The 13,283-nt window shown below is 43.7% G+C and overlaps 1 protein-coding gene across 2 annotated transcripts; it reads left to right on the plus strand.

Annotated features, from left to right (window-relative positions):
* The first annotated feature begins 415 nt into the window (after positions 1 to 415).
* On the plus strand, positions 416 to 12,229 carry SIVA1 (SIVA1 apoptosis inducing factor). Of its 2 annotated transcripts, none has more exons than XM_085626240.1 (4): positions 416 to 737; positions 2,414 to 2,629; positions 11,416 to 11,575; positions 12,041 to 12,229. In XM_085626240.1, the coding sequence occupies exons 1-4, from the start codon at positions 620 to 622 to the stop codon at positions 12,102 to 12,104; spliced, it is 558 nt and encodes a 185-aa protein (XP_085482366.1). In that variant the 5' UTR covers positions 416 to 619; the 3' UTR covers positions 12,105 to 12,229. The 2 variants fall into 2 exon arrangements, with proteins under 2 accessions (XP_085482366.1, XP_085482367.1); XM_085626241.1 differs by having other exon boundaries at positions 480 to 737; positions 11,419 to 11,575.
* Positions 12,230 to 13,283: the final 1,054 nt, after the last annotated feature.

Here is a 13,283-nt window from a genome sequence, read left to right on the forward strand (position 1 = left end):
TACTAATCCAATGTTTTATCCATCTCTCTGTGTGGTCCGCTCAATTTGGGCTGGTTTTTCAATCAGGTGTGTTAATTCCTGAATAGGGTTGTACAGCTTGGTTGGCGGCCATGTTGAAATTTCAGTTTGCCGTTGCAGGTAGGCAATTAGAGCTACGAATTATTGCACGGAAGTATCCACTTTACATTTGAAAGTGGAAATCATTTTCATTATACTACAATGTGTTTCAAATGACTGATGACGATTAAGTTAGTCGGTCAAACAAGAAACGTTTAATTTTCTTGTTGCTGTTTTTTTACTTTAGGTTCCCGTTTAAATAATGCCTTCTCCTTCTACAGAGGGATTTTTTAAATCGCTCAATCTGTAATTCAGAGCAGCGCAGGAATCAAAAGAAGAACGACGTGCTTCACAGTTTACATCAGAAATCTATCAAAATGATACCGCGTTCATTGGCTGGGAAGAGCTGTGACGTCACCCCGCACTACGGTGAAAGCCGACTGGTTGTGTGCTTAGCAAGGTGGTGGCTGCTTGTTTCCCGCCGTTGGGGCGCTTTTGGTACTTCCTGGAATTTGAGCTCATCGTGGTTGAATATCCTGCTTGTTTTCGTAGTCAGTAAAACATGCCTAAACGATCTTATCCGTTCGGCGGCTGCAGCCCCCTGCAGCTCAAAACACACGTGGGGCAGAAGCAGCTGTGCGACGGTGTGTCTGGCGACTTTTTCAAGCGGGAAATATTCGGTAAGCGCAGGACGATAGAGCATTGGCCTTAGTTTCCGAGTTCGGTCCCTTAAAAGGGCTCTGTTGTGTGCCGGCCTCCCTGGCGGATTTGAACTGGGCTAATTCGTCGAATGCGGACTAAGTGAGGTTGTGCGAAATACCACTGAAGGTTGCTTTACATGATGGGGCAAAGTGGCTAGTGTACCTTTTGTAAATCAGTTCTTCATTTAACATGGCTGCCAGTGGTCATTAGCCCTTCATTTGTATTCTTACCTCCTTAGCCTCACAGTATACCTATGTGTGTTCTAACTTGTACCGGAGTATTCTCCTCCTGTCAGCTGGCGAGGTGTGCACTCCGCTGTGTCTTACAATAAATCTACATGCAGCTAACTAGAAGTGTCCTGAGGTCTACAACAGTACCCAGTGATGCCCCTTGGGCGCAGACATTCTACTGTTATTGGCCCATTTTTTTGCTTTAGATAGAATGAAACTAGGTTTGCTTATAGTCTGACTTGTTTTGAAAAATGATTTCTGGCCTTTAAATAATACCATTTTCGGCGAGGGCACGGTACTGCTTCGTTCGCTCTTGATGAGTATGTGATGTATAGCCCTCGAAGTGCAGAATTCATTTTGTATTTAAAACTCCTGCATGCAGGTTGAGTAATTTGGTCCACGCTCCCACCCCTTACTACACATGTATTCGTTTTTTCGGAAGTAATCATTAACTTTACTTTTAGGAATGGGCACACCCATCTTCGTTAGTTGAGGTGGTGACTTAATGCTTATAAAACAAAAACTGCTTTATCTGCCACACGTTCACCTTGGATAACTATTGTATTGGGGAAAGAAAAAAAAAACCCTCCGTGGAAATGTTTATTAGCTCGAGTGAAGAGCTGGTAAGAAACTTTTAATGAATCGCCCCATGTTGGCAGGGGTGATGGTTTAATTTGTCTTGTGTATCCTAGTTGACTTCAGGTTCCTGGATCTCGTCAAACCTGCTGAATGTGTACGTCCTAACCGAAGTGTCTGTTGAAAGGGATGGGGCAGTCTCATTCAACTTTTATTTATTACAAGTCTTTTTCATTCTCGCAGCTTGTTCATGTCACCAGTTGCATACTGTTCTCGAAAAGCATCCTGATGTTACTTGCACCACCGGCACTAGCCTCTCCAATTTGCAATGAAGTTGAAGTAAAGGGATAGATAGTCAAAGAGCATTTGGACAAATGATCATGGGGAAGTTGGAGCTTCAACGCTAATGGAGGTGGGGCCTAGATTCTCACTCAATGAGAATCTCACAGATAACTGCTTAATGCCTCAACTTTGGGTGTCTTTGAGCCTGGTACTGTCTACATGCTTTCTGGTACGGTCTAGAGGCTTTCTACTAACTTTTGTCTCAGCTGACCCCCACCTCAAGATTCTGAAATCGTTTACCACCCATTCAAACGGTAAATCGCCAATAATGAGGCCGTGGCTAGAAGGCTAAAACGCTCTTTAGCAGGGTTTGTATTAGAGAATTGTAAAAACCATGCAAGGAAATGTGGTGGCTCTGGGACTGGTGGTGCACCTCTGACTTGTGATTAAGTTCTGCCTTAAGCCTTATTATTCCACACCAGAAGTCCTTGTAGGAAGCATCGAAGCAATACAGAACCATACAAGGGAATTCACAATAGTGATTCATGTATTTGTTTGTTCTCTAGAGAAAACCAAGAAACTTCTCTTCAGTGGTGCACAGACGTACATGGATCGCATGTGGAATGGCAGTAAAGCAGTTAACTGTGCTATTCCCCATTCTCCTGACCATGGCTCTGAAAATAAGACTGGTGATTCTTGTGATGTGAATGGTCTACTGCAAGGACAGACCCTAATCGGCCACGATGGGAGACTACTAAGGGGTTCAAATGTTCACGAAAAACGTAAGCTAGATAATCTTTGGTTTCTTTGTTATTGTCGATTTTTGTCCTATTTGCAGCTGTTCTAATCCTGGTACGTTCCCAGTTGCATGCAGCATTATTAACGTAAAGCATGTTGTGATTAATCGTGAACATTGATAAGCTTGGAGTCCACACATTATTTACTGTTGGTTGGCTTTCCTTGTTGCACACTTTCTTGCTTCGTTTACCAGTTTGTCAGTCGTGTTGCTCCCTCCCACGGAGTTACATTTTCTCTCAAACGTATTATTTTTTTATTTTTTTATCGCGAGTTGACCCGGGCAACTCGCACACAACCAAAGACATACAAGAGACTTTACCAAACTATGGTTCCTCGTGTTCATTTGATGGACTTCATAGATACAAAACATGGATACTCTAGTAACCACATGAACAACATGGTAGTTTTTTTTTTTTATTCAGGTTAGCCGGTACAGCAAAAAGGGTGCATGCAGCAGTAAGCAAGGCAAACACCGAGTGAGCTCTCACATTCCAAGTTCCGATACAAATGCCTATTCCAGATGACATAATGACACCCTATACGTTGTACAATTCCAGGTCAGAGCCAAGTTACTACACATCTCCCCCCACCCCCCCTTAAATATGAAAACAATACCAAATGAAACAAGGACATTAGCAAAAATGCACATAATGGTTATACTAGAAACAAAGAACTAATCACCTAACTAAAAAAGGTAAACGTTTATTCACACACGAAAGAATCTTTGGGGTTTTGATAAGTCTTCCACTTCTGCCGGACCTTTCTGCAAGGCCAGCCTCCCCAAGAAATCCAGAATCACACTTGGTTGCTGAAGTGTCCTGTACAACACACTCGTGCACACTACCCAAATCGGGTGCAACCACATCTCCTGATGTCTTCTCCAGACAAGGCAAAGGAGAAGGCAAAAGCCTTAGATCACATTCTCTCTTACAAACTCCTCTTTCCTTACCAGTGGGCAACAAATCCATCCACCAGTAATCGCCCCTTCTCTTTACCTTGACATTTTTCTCAGACACAGACCTGATGTCATGCTAAGGCAAAGCGGCTCCTGTGAAACACTACCATCATCCAAAACCAGTGTTCTGCATGACTCTAGTTACTGTCCTGGGTTCAGAAAATCGACAGTGTAATTTTCCATGCATTTTACTCTTGCAAGTTGTCCGACATCCAAACCTACTTCTCTAATGCCATGCTTGGTATCAAAATAAGCTTTGTTTTTGCTTTGAGTGTCAAATCCACTCCCATACTTGATTACTGTCCCATTCATACCTTTTACTCCTACCCATCCAGGATTAATCTTGCAGTAGGGAAATCTTCCTCTCATAAGTCCAAAAGGACTTTCGCCAACTGTGTCATGGACAGTAATTCTATAAGATGAAATCAATTTATCCAACTCATCTACCCAATTTTTATTTCCCTTGCTAGCTAATTGTAATACGCCAGTGACAACTCTGACCCTCTCCACCACAGAATTGCATCTAGGGTGGTACAAAGCTGTAAACCTTTGCTCAATGCCAGTTGATCGCTTTTTTTTTTTTTTTTTTTTTTTTTTTGTATCCCATTTACACTACATTTATCTGTAAGGATGGAAGCAGGAAAGCCTTCTCTAATGAAACTTTTCAAGGAACTTAATAACCGTAACAGTGTCAACTTCCTTAATCACTTCCACCTCAATCCATCTAGAAAAGTCTACCAAAATGTACTTAATACAACTGTCCTGCCAGACCCTAGGTCCCATGATATCCAGAGCAACATTTTCCCAAGGTAATTTAGGGCAACCAAGGAAGACATGGGAGGGTTGAGTGTTTATTTGAGTCTTGTCAGAACTCTCACAACTTGCATACAAGATCTTTCATTTTCCATATCTACTCTGGACCACCGATACAAAGCCTTAATGTTCATTTTCAGCTTGGGCACACCAGGGTGCCCTTCATGCCCAATGCAAATGATTTTTTGTCGCATACCTTTAGGAGGAATACTTTTCTCCCCTCCGCATACAAATTCATCATCCACACTTACCTCGTCCCTCACTTCCCAGAATGCCCTGAACTCCAATTTACTCTTGCAGTCATTTGACCATCCATTAGTGATCCTGTACTTCACCGCACATGAGGTATCATCCTTCTCATACACCCATTCGCAAAGCGCAAGTATCTGAAAATATGCTGGCAATACAATTACTCCAAGGATCCTGATCCATTTCTTTCAGTGGTAGGGATAATCTACTGAGAAAATCAGATGGCGTTAACACCGGGCACATATTGCATTTCGTAAACAAAACCATGGAGCCTCATGGGCCATCTAAGTATCCTAGCAGAGGTTCTGCATAAACACTCTGTGGTAAGTAGTTTAGTTAAGGGTTTGTGGTCGGAGCAAAGAACACATTTGTTTTCCTTCCTTCCCCCCACCCCACCCCCAATGAACTTTCGGAAATGTTCCATGACCCATACACAAGCTAACGCTCTCGCTCAGAGTAAATCTCCGGGGACAAAGAGCCTGAAGCAAAGGCCACAACCACTTTATCATGCTCTGCCACTTGTGACAACACACCACCCCATCCAACCAGTCGCCAAAATTCATGTAGTAACCACACAAACAACAAGGTGGTGGTTATTCTTTTATTCAGGCTGGCAGGTACAGCAAAAAGGTTGCTGGCAGCAGTAAGCAAGGCAAACAGAGTGAACTCACACATCCCAAGTTCTGATACAAATACCTATTCCAGATGACATAATTCCAGCTCAGAGCCAAGTTACTAAGGTTTCTTTAACCCCTTAACTGCTAGGCCTCCCCACCCCCCAGTGCTGAGCCATTTTTGGGCTATTTGCGGTATGTCGCACTTAGGCCCCTCTAATTTTTTGTCCACATTGGGTATCAACGTCAAATTTGCGCCATTTTCTTCCAACATCCTGAAGATTCTAAAGGTATCCAGGGTTTGTGGATTCCACTGGAGGGGACCCAGAAGTTACCCAAAATACAGCTTAATTTTGGGTAAAAATTGGAGTAAGGTGCTGAAGAAAGCAATTTTAACTTTTTTTTTTTTTTTTTTTTTTTTTTTTTTTTTTCTCTGCAAATGGTATCAAAGCGTTTGCTGTGATAACATCACTATTTTCCCAGCTTTCAGGAACTGGCAGACTTTTGTTAGAAAACCAACATTTTCTACAGTTTTGGCATTTTAGTGGGACAGTCTATATTTTCTGTGCTATCAACCTTCCAGTTACTGGTAAAAATTTATGTATAACCAATGATGGGTCCCAGAAAGCTATATATTTCTGAAAAGTCGCCACAATTCTGAATTCTTCCAGGGCTCATTTGTGTAGATCCTTAAAGGGTTTCCTATAGCAAGTAACAGTTCAAATAAAAACATAATGAGTTGAGAACTGCTATTTGTGTCTGCATTTTCACCTGTAACTTCTCCTAAAGTCTGACCGCTTATTACCAGCAATATACTGTTCTGTCCACTGGACTCTTATAGTTGCATGGGTATATAGGACTTGTAGGTTCACCAAGACTCTGCAGTCCCCAGCGCCAATAACTCGGCTGCACCTTGCTATGGTTTTTCATTGTGTACCGGGTATACAGCAATTCACTTGGTAAAATAGTGGAAAAGTAGGTATCAAGCCAAACCTCCCCCCGGTGTCTAGTTTTCAGAAATGTACGGATTTGCTATGTTTCCCTAGATGGCCGCCGTGCCAAGGGCCAAAATTCCCTGGTTAATCCTTCCTTCCACCCCCCCCCTGCAAATCCAGGTTGTTTTTTGATAGGCAATTTTGGTGACGACTCAATAAGTTTTGGGCCCTTGCCTGTCGTGGATGCTTGGGCCACCCACACGAGTGAGGTAACTTATCGGAAGACCTTGGGGAAACGCTGGGTAGATGTTTGTAGGTCGCCGCAGATTCCTGAGCTTTCCATCACTTAAGTGTGAAGGTCATTTTGAATTTTAGCTAAATTTGAGCTTTGCAAGGGCTGCTGGGTGAAGAAGAAAAAAGTCATTCACCCCTGTACTACCCTCGTTGTCTTCTACTCGAATGTGAAGGTGTGCCTAGGTGACGCATGAGCTAGGGCACAAAATCCCCTGCTACCCATATTGACAATTTTTTCTTACAAAAGGCCGATAAACTGCCACAAATATAAATCTGACACTAATTTGATAAAGTTAATCTACAACTTACACTGGTGGAATTTAGCACCTCCAGAAATGCTAGCTTCAAAGCACAAAACTCAAAGTATATATTGAAGCCACGCCTTCAGAAGGTGAGCCATAAAGCCACTTTATGGTCTATACACACACACACACACACACACACACACACACACACACACACACACACTCTTCCATACCGCCAGCCACAGGTGCAATCAACCAGATCACTTGTACTCACATAAACATGCCGCCGCCGTGCAAGGGCCCATCACTTTCATACACCACAAGACCTAATGAGTTTGACTACATTTTACCACCTGTCAAGTCTCCGCCTCCTTTTTCCTGAACGTTACCTAACACATGTGAGTGAACCTTTACTAATGGTTCCCATGACAGCCACTTGAGGCTCAGGAAGACATGTTTCTTGTGCCTTTAGTGCACTCATTGTGCCAGATCCAACTCCTTCCAGTTTGTGGATGCTAGTGGGGGTGGGACAGAGTATGCCGCAAAGGCATTCCTCAAACTGAACAGGCACATCTAGCTTTGAAAATAAGGCAAACATGCCGGTAATTTTCTAAAGCTAAAGAACATCATAAACTATGAACTGTTGAATGTGAAACACGGGTGGTCTGTTACAATGTAGCATATGTCCAATCCACCGTTCTGTGCAGTGACAGATGTTTAGTTTGCTGTATGATTAGTGCATTACTAAGTTCTGACAGGGGATGAACATGGCAAGCAGCATTGGCTCATGAGTACTATAGTAACTTCAGTGAGTGGCAGCAATGGATTTGAATCCATGGGTAAAGATGATGCCATGATGTGTATCTGTACTACCTTTTATTATCTGCCTTCTACCTTTGCAATATTCCTCGGCAAGCGCACCTACCGTAATCCTTTCCAACCCGTTCCTCTCCTCATCAGAGCCCTGACTCATCCTGTCTAATTGTCAAGAGACCCTACATTAATGCTTCAAGCTACTTGAAGCTTGAACGTTGGTTGCATGCCATCAATGCTCACTGCTAAATCCAACCCATTCAAGTTGAGGGGGGGGGGGGGAGTAACCTAGTATCCCAGTAGGCCATATCTCAAACTGAGCAGCAGATCTACCTTTTGTAAACAGGGCAAACGTGCTGGGGTATATTGCTTCAGTTCCCTAAAGTAATAGGCCAAACAGATGTCCTGTGGGTCTCCTTCACCGACACTTTTACTTTGACCGCGTGAAAATTCAATTACTAACTTGCGTTATACACAATGTTATTGAGAAAGGGTGTAGGACACTATCTTGTATGAAGCTTGTTTTCACACCTTCATGTAAAGATGTGAAAACCATCTTCATACAAGATATTGTGTCTTGTATCCCTTTTCAATAACGTGGTTCTGATGCAAGTTAATTGAGTTTGCACACTTCCAAAACAAGTAAATGCTGGTGAATAATATCCCATTGGATATTATTTTTTGACGTCTTACACTTGCGGTTCTCAATGGCAATCAGGGTGGTCCTTGTGTAGTATTCCTAAGTTTCCTAGCAAGCACCTCAAAACCCAGTCAGGCTTTGAACTTTCTGACAAACAGGGTACTTCGTGACAATGTAGCATATGTTCTGTCCACCTGTATGTGCAGCGTGGGGACTATAATGTACTTGTCAATTGACATTTAAACTACCACGTTCTGAAAACCGACAAGGATGTTGAAGTCCATGATTTCCTGAAGTAGAGGAACAAATATTCTGCAGCTGGTTGCCTAGTGAAGGAATGGCCCACAGCCAGTAGGTATCCATTCACACCAATTGAGAGTTTTACCTATTGGCAGCTCCACCTCAATTTCCCAGTATTTTGCTTTAGTATGATGCAACATAAAGCAAGTAGGAAAACAGAAGGCAGGCTTCCTTGGGCACTGGGGATTGTCAACACGAGTCTCCTGCATCAAGCACAGTTTACGACTACATGGTAGCTCCTTTTTGGGTGTTACAGGAATTTTATCAGCCGTGTCGCTCCTTCAGCCTTGCCACGTCCTCCAGAACTCATGAAGTGGGAGGCTGCTGCTTCTGTAGCAGTGAGACTTTTAATTATGGACTACTGAAAGTCTAGGAAAGGCATGAGTCTTGCTGTGGTGGTCTGATGCTAAACATACGTATTGTATGTTGCCATCTGGATCAAGTGAGTAAACTGTTTCTTATACCAAGTTCGAGTTTTACGACTCGCATTGTATGGCTGAAGAACCTGGCTGTTTTTTGTCCACTCCGCCCATGTACTTGTTGTAATCAAGTCTACAGGTGGGCTTGTGGACTTCGGCCATTTGACCCCAAACTGTGACAGGGTACGTGCTCTCGGCATGGAGTGTAGTGAGCATGTACGCGTCGGGTGTATCTGAGAACTTGACTGCGAGCAGTTCGTTGGAACGCAATACAGTGCTCTGTGATTTCTGGAGCTTCTTGCAAACCAGCTCCTGTGGGAATCCTTTGCGGCAACAACGAATAGTACTGCAGGCCACAGTAGAGCTCACTGAACCGCTCTAGTCTTGTATAGAAACTGTCCACAAAGGTTATAGCCCTTGTGAAAGAGTGGCTGGACAAGCTCCCATACAGTCTTTCCTGTGACACCTAGTGTGGAAGGGCAACCTACAGGGTTGAGTTGTGTCCTTCCCTGTATACGCTCTCAAGCTGTACACTTAGCCAGTCGAGCTCTCATACAGCATGTACAGCTTGATGCCATAGCGAGTTTGCTCGGAATGTACTGACTGATCAGCAGTTGCCCTTTATACAAGATCAAGGACTCGTCGATGGCTATATTCTTTTCTGGGGTATAAACCGCCGGAAATTTTGCAGACAAATGTTGCACGACAGGCTGAATTAAGTGTTTACCCATGCAACAGTTGCATAACTAAATACTTAAGGTCCCAAAAGCGTGACCTATTGGCTATGCAAAGCGGCCCTGTGGCCGTGAAAGTGATCGCGAGCAAACATCAAAGCGGCCGTGAAAGTAATCGCGGCAAGGCGCGGCGCGCGCCCACACACATGCACTGTAGTTCTAGGCTGGCCTGGTAGCACTTTTTGGAGCCCTCTCAATAAGTCTCACCAGCGCATGCGCTGGCTGGGTCAGGCGAGACCTAAAAATTATCTGCTCATGTATGATGCGAAGATGGGGTTAACCAAACCGTGCGAGTAGACCAGTAGAATAGCAAGTTTGGTTTATGCACTAGCTCCATTTTAACCATGAAACCCAAAAATATCTTCAACTCTCCATATGAAGTGGGAGTCCACTTGTGTGCACTAGAATGAGGCCCAAGAGTGCCTTCATGCTCCCTCAAATTGTTCGTCACGCAAATTTGTGTGCTGCACAATTTCATCAAGGAAGACTACATCCACAAAGAGATGGACGTCACCAGTGAAAGGCGGAATTTGGGGCTGAACTACATTGGGAGGCTGCCAAGAGCGCTCAGTCTGTGCTTGCGGCCGCGTATGCCTGCTCTCTGGGTTGCTCTAACCTGCTACTGGTGTCCTGCTGCACAGACTGTGCTTGCAAAAGGACAGCACAACTGACTTGGTCTCCTTCAGAAGCGCTGGAAGACTAGTCGTCGATTCTATTTGGAATAACTTTGGCGCCAGTTGATGAATCTTCACTAAATATATATATATATATAACACTCTTGCTCTCTTTTTTAATAGCTATGGTGGCCCCCCGGGAAAGCCTGTCTACAAAAATAAAGAAATGTCCCTCACGGGGTTGGCCACTGAGCAGGAGGACCGACCCCTGCCAATTGCACCACTTTTTTTTATTTTGATATATATATTTTTCTTTTGTGGCGCCCCCCCCCCCCCCCCGGAAAAGCCAGTTTGGGTTTTTAAAAAAAAATATGCCCTGGGGAGGGGCCAGTCCATTACCCAGAGTGTTGCGCCCCCCCCCCCCCCCCCCCCCCCCCTCCAAAAAAACCTGCTGCCTAGTGGGGTTTGCTGGCCATGGATCTCAGGAATGCCTAGTTTGAAAGGGTAGACTCTCCCCTTTAAAACTATGCCTCACTGAAAGCTGGGAAGGCCTTTTCAGCCTGTTTTTTCCCCCTCTGAATCTAGGGCGGCCTTACATGATGCTTTCTCGGCTCCGGTGGGGAAAACTGACTTCAGAGCGCCTTGTGGCGTGTTAGCGTAAGAGATAGCGGAGGGGGGGGTGTACGAGAAACCCAGAAAGCCTTCCGTGTTTCCCCCAGGGAGAATAAAAGAAGCCTTCGTGGCTTTGCATCAGAGGTTTAAAGGGGTGCTCTCCCTGGTGTTGGCCAATGGACTTGCACAGCACCATTGAGGTAGTGCTTGTGTCGGCCATTGGCCGGCGCAAGCACCAAAAGGGATATACTTGGGTGGTCCATTATGGTAGTTGGCAATATGCAACTTCCACACCTATGCAACTGTAGGGTGCATGGGGCAGAGGGTTTCCACATAATATCCAGTGGATAGTTTGGGTTTTGTGAGGGAGAGTGATTAAAGCATTTTAGTCAATTGAGGAATTTTCTGTCAAACTATGTTGTGGTGTTAATGGATGTGGGCCTGACAATTGGCATGGGGGGGGGGGGGGTGTATGCCACTTACCTGTTTGAAACTATGTGATTCATTTTGGAATCTGCCACCTTTCTCCACAGCAGGGGTGCCTATGGGAGTTTCCAGAGCCTGCTCTTCCTGTGTAAAATCTGTTGGTGATAAAGAAGCCTGTGCACAGTGCGAACGGTTCATTTGCAAAAATTGCAGTGTACTCTGCTGCTGCTGCAGTGCGGTGACCTGTTCGTTGTGTGCAGTTGTTGAGTAAGTACACCACTTTGCTACTCTTGGTGCATTTGTGCTTTTATTGATTTGCCCCTGTTGCTAGAAAACTTTCTTTAAGCTAAATGGTGTCATAGGATGTGGAATTTGTGGCAGCTCACCTTTTGGTGGCTCTCCGCTTCATATCTCTCTGACTCAGAAGGCATTGCCATCATATAACAAGCCTGATGAAATGATTACTCCGTACAAAGGGGTATCTAGGACGTGAAAGATGTTGGCATTGCCCATTTACCTGTTCCATATCTTGCTACACTTTGAGTGAATCCAATGTTTTCCTTGCTGGGCTGCACTTTGTCTTCCTATTCCCCTACCACACAGATGTTGGTTGTTTTCCACTATTTCACACAGCTTTGTTGAATTCACAGTGGTGTGTGGTGTGTTTTTTTTAAATAAAATGGATTCACGTGTCTTAATAGGTTACGTTTTCTTTTTTTTTTCTTCCCTCAGCGATGGTGATATCTGTGAAAAGGCGTTCTGTTATCAATGTTCATTATTTGAAGTGACGCATTAAGGACCACCTATGAGCCATGAATGTAACTTGTAAATGTTTGTGTAAAGTCTTGTGTACAGTAACTTTTATATTAAATCAATGCATTTTACAGAGTGATTAAAATAAAATATTTTTTTATAATTCAACCTGAATGATGGAAATTGTCTTGTTTTTAGTATTTCGTGGAGGTGGGTGAGTGAGTAGTCCTCCCTGGGTGGCAATGAAGACTGAGGAACTCTCAAAGTTTCTCTGCATGTGTACTGACTTCTTCAGTTTCCTTTGCAGCTCGGACTTTATGCGAGTCTTTTTTTTTTTTTTTTTTTTTTTTTTTTTAGAATATTTTCCAAACTTGCCTTTAACATCCCATCTAGATCAGCCCTACATCCAAGGTTTGCTATATTGCTGATCCTCACTCCTCTGATTTATTGCCCTCTGTTTTCAATGAAAATGTAAAAGTATGATCAAATAGTGGGTGGATGTGTTGTGTACAGTTCTCTGATCTTCTAGCGGTTGGGGCATTTGAGTGTACATCACTTTTTCAGGGATCAGTGCTGATTTGTGGGAGATCTGTAGCCTGTACCTATTTATTTTTTAATGCTTTAGTTTTTAGCTTGATTGCATTCAGATCCTGGAGATGCTACCCAAGTCATTGTTGCATCAAACATTCTTGTGGAAAGTTGTGTTGGATGGCTGTTTCAATTAAGGCTAAAGTTAGCTTCGCTACATTGTCTGACATCAGGATGCCTATGCATGCACTAAGATTCTCACTGAGCCTGGTTTTGACTGGAGGTTGGTTCGGGGGGGGGGGGGGGGCTGGAGGGATAGCTTTGAATTGGAGCCATTACCCAGGTAAATTTGTTTGGTACATGCCAAGCAGAATTATGACCATCTATATACATAGCACAACTTCCGTTATTGTCCAGCTTTTATATATATATATATATATATATATATATTTTTTTTTTTTTTAAATGGGTACACCTGGGCAGACGACCCAGTGCTCGAATTCTATTCAGTTATTTGCCCGTTTAGGGAGGGGTCTGAGTGCGGTAATGTGGCCAACTCATTACTTTTTATTAATGCAGGTTTGGCAGCTGTCTGCTGCAAGTTAGAATCTGAGTTCACTTGCTTTACTGTGCCATCATTGGATTGGAAGTCCTCTAGTGGTGGATGGAAGGGGTTCGTAGCAGTATAAATCTT

The sequence above is a fragment of the Triturus cristatus genome, chromosome 9, assembly GCF_964204655.1.
Source record: "Triturus cristatus chromosome 9, aTriCri1.1, whole genome shotgun sequence".
Taxonomy (NCBI): Eukaryota; Metazoa; Chordata; class Amphibia; order Caudata; family Salamandridae; genus Triturus; species Triturus cristatus.

Bases quoted from the DNA above. Each gene is read 5' to 3' on its own strand.
- SIVA1 (XM_085626240.1), top strand. From the start codon at position 620: ATGCCTAAACGATCTTATCCGTTCGGCGGCTGCAGCCCCCTGCAGCTC. The intron at 738-2,413 runs GTAAGCGCAGGA...TTTGTTCTCTAG, and splicing joins TTTCAAGCGGGAAATATTCG to AGAAAACCAAGAAACTTCTC. The intron at 11,576-12,040 runs GTAAGTACACCA...TTCTTCCCTCAG, and splicing joins TCGTTGTGTGCAGTTGTTGA to CGATGGTGATATCTGTGAAA.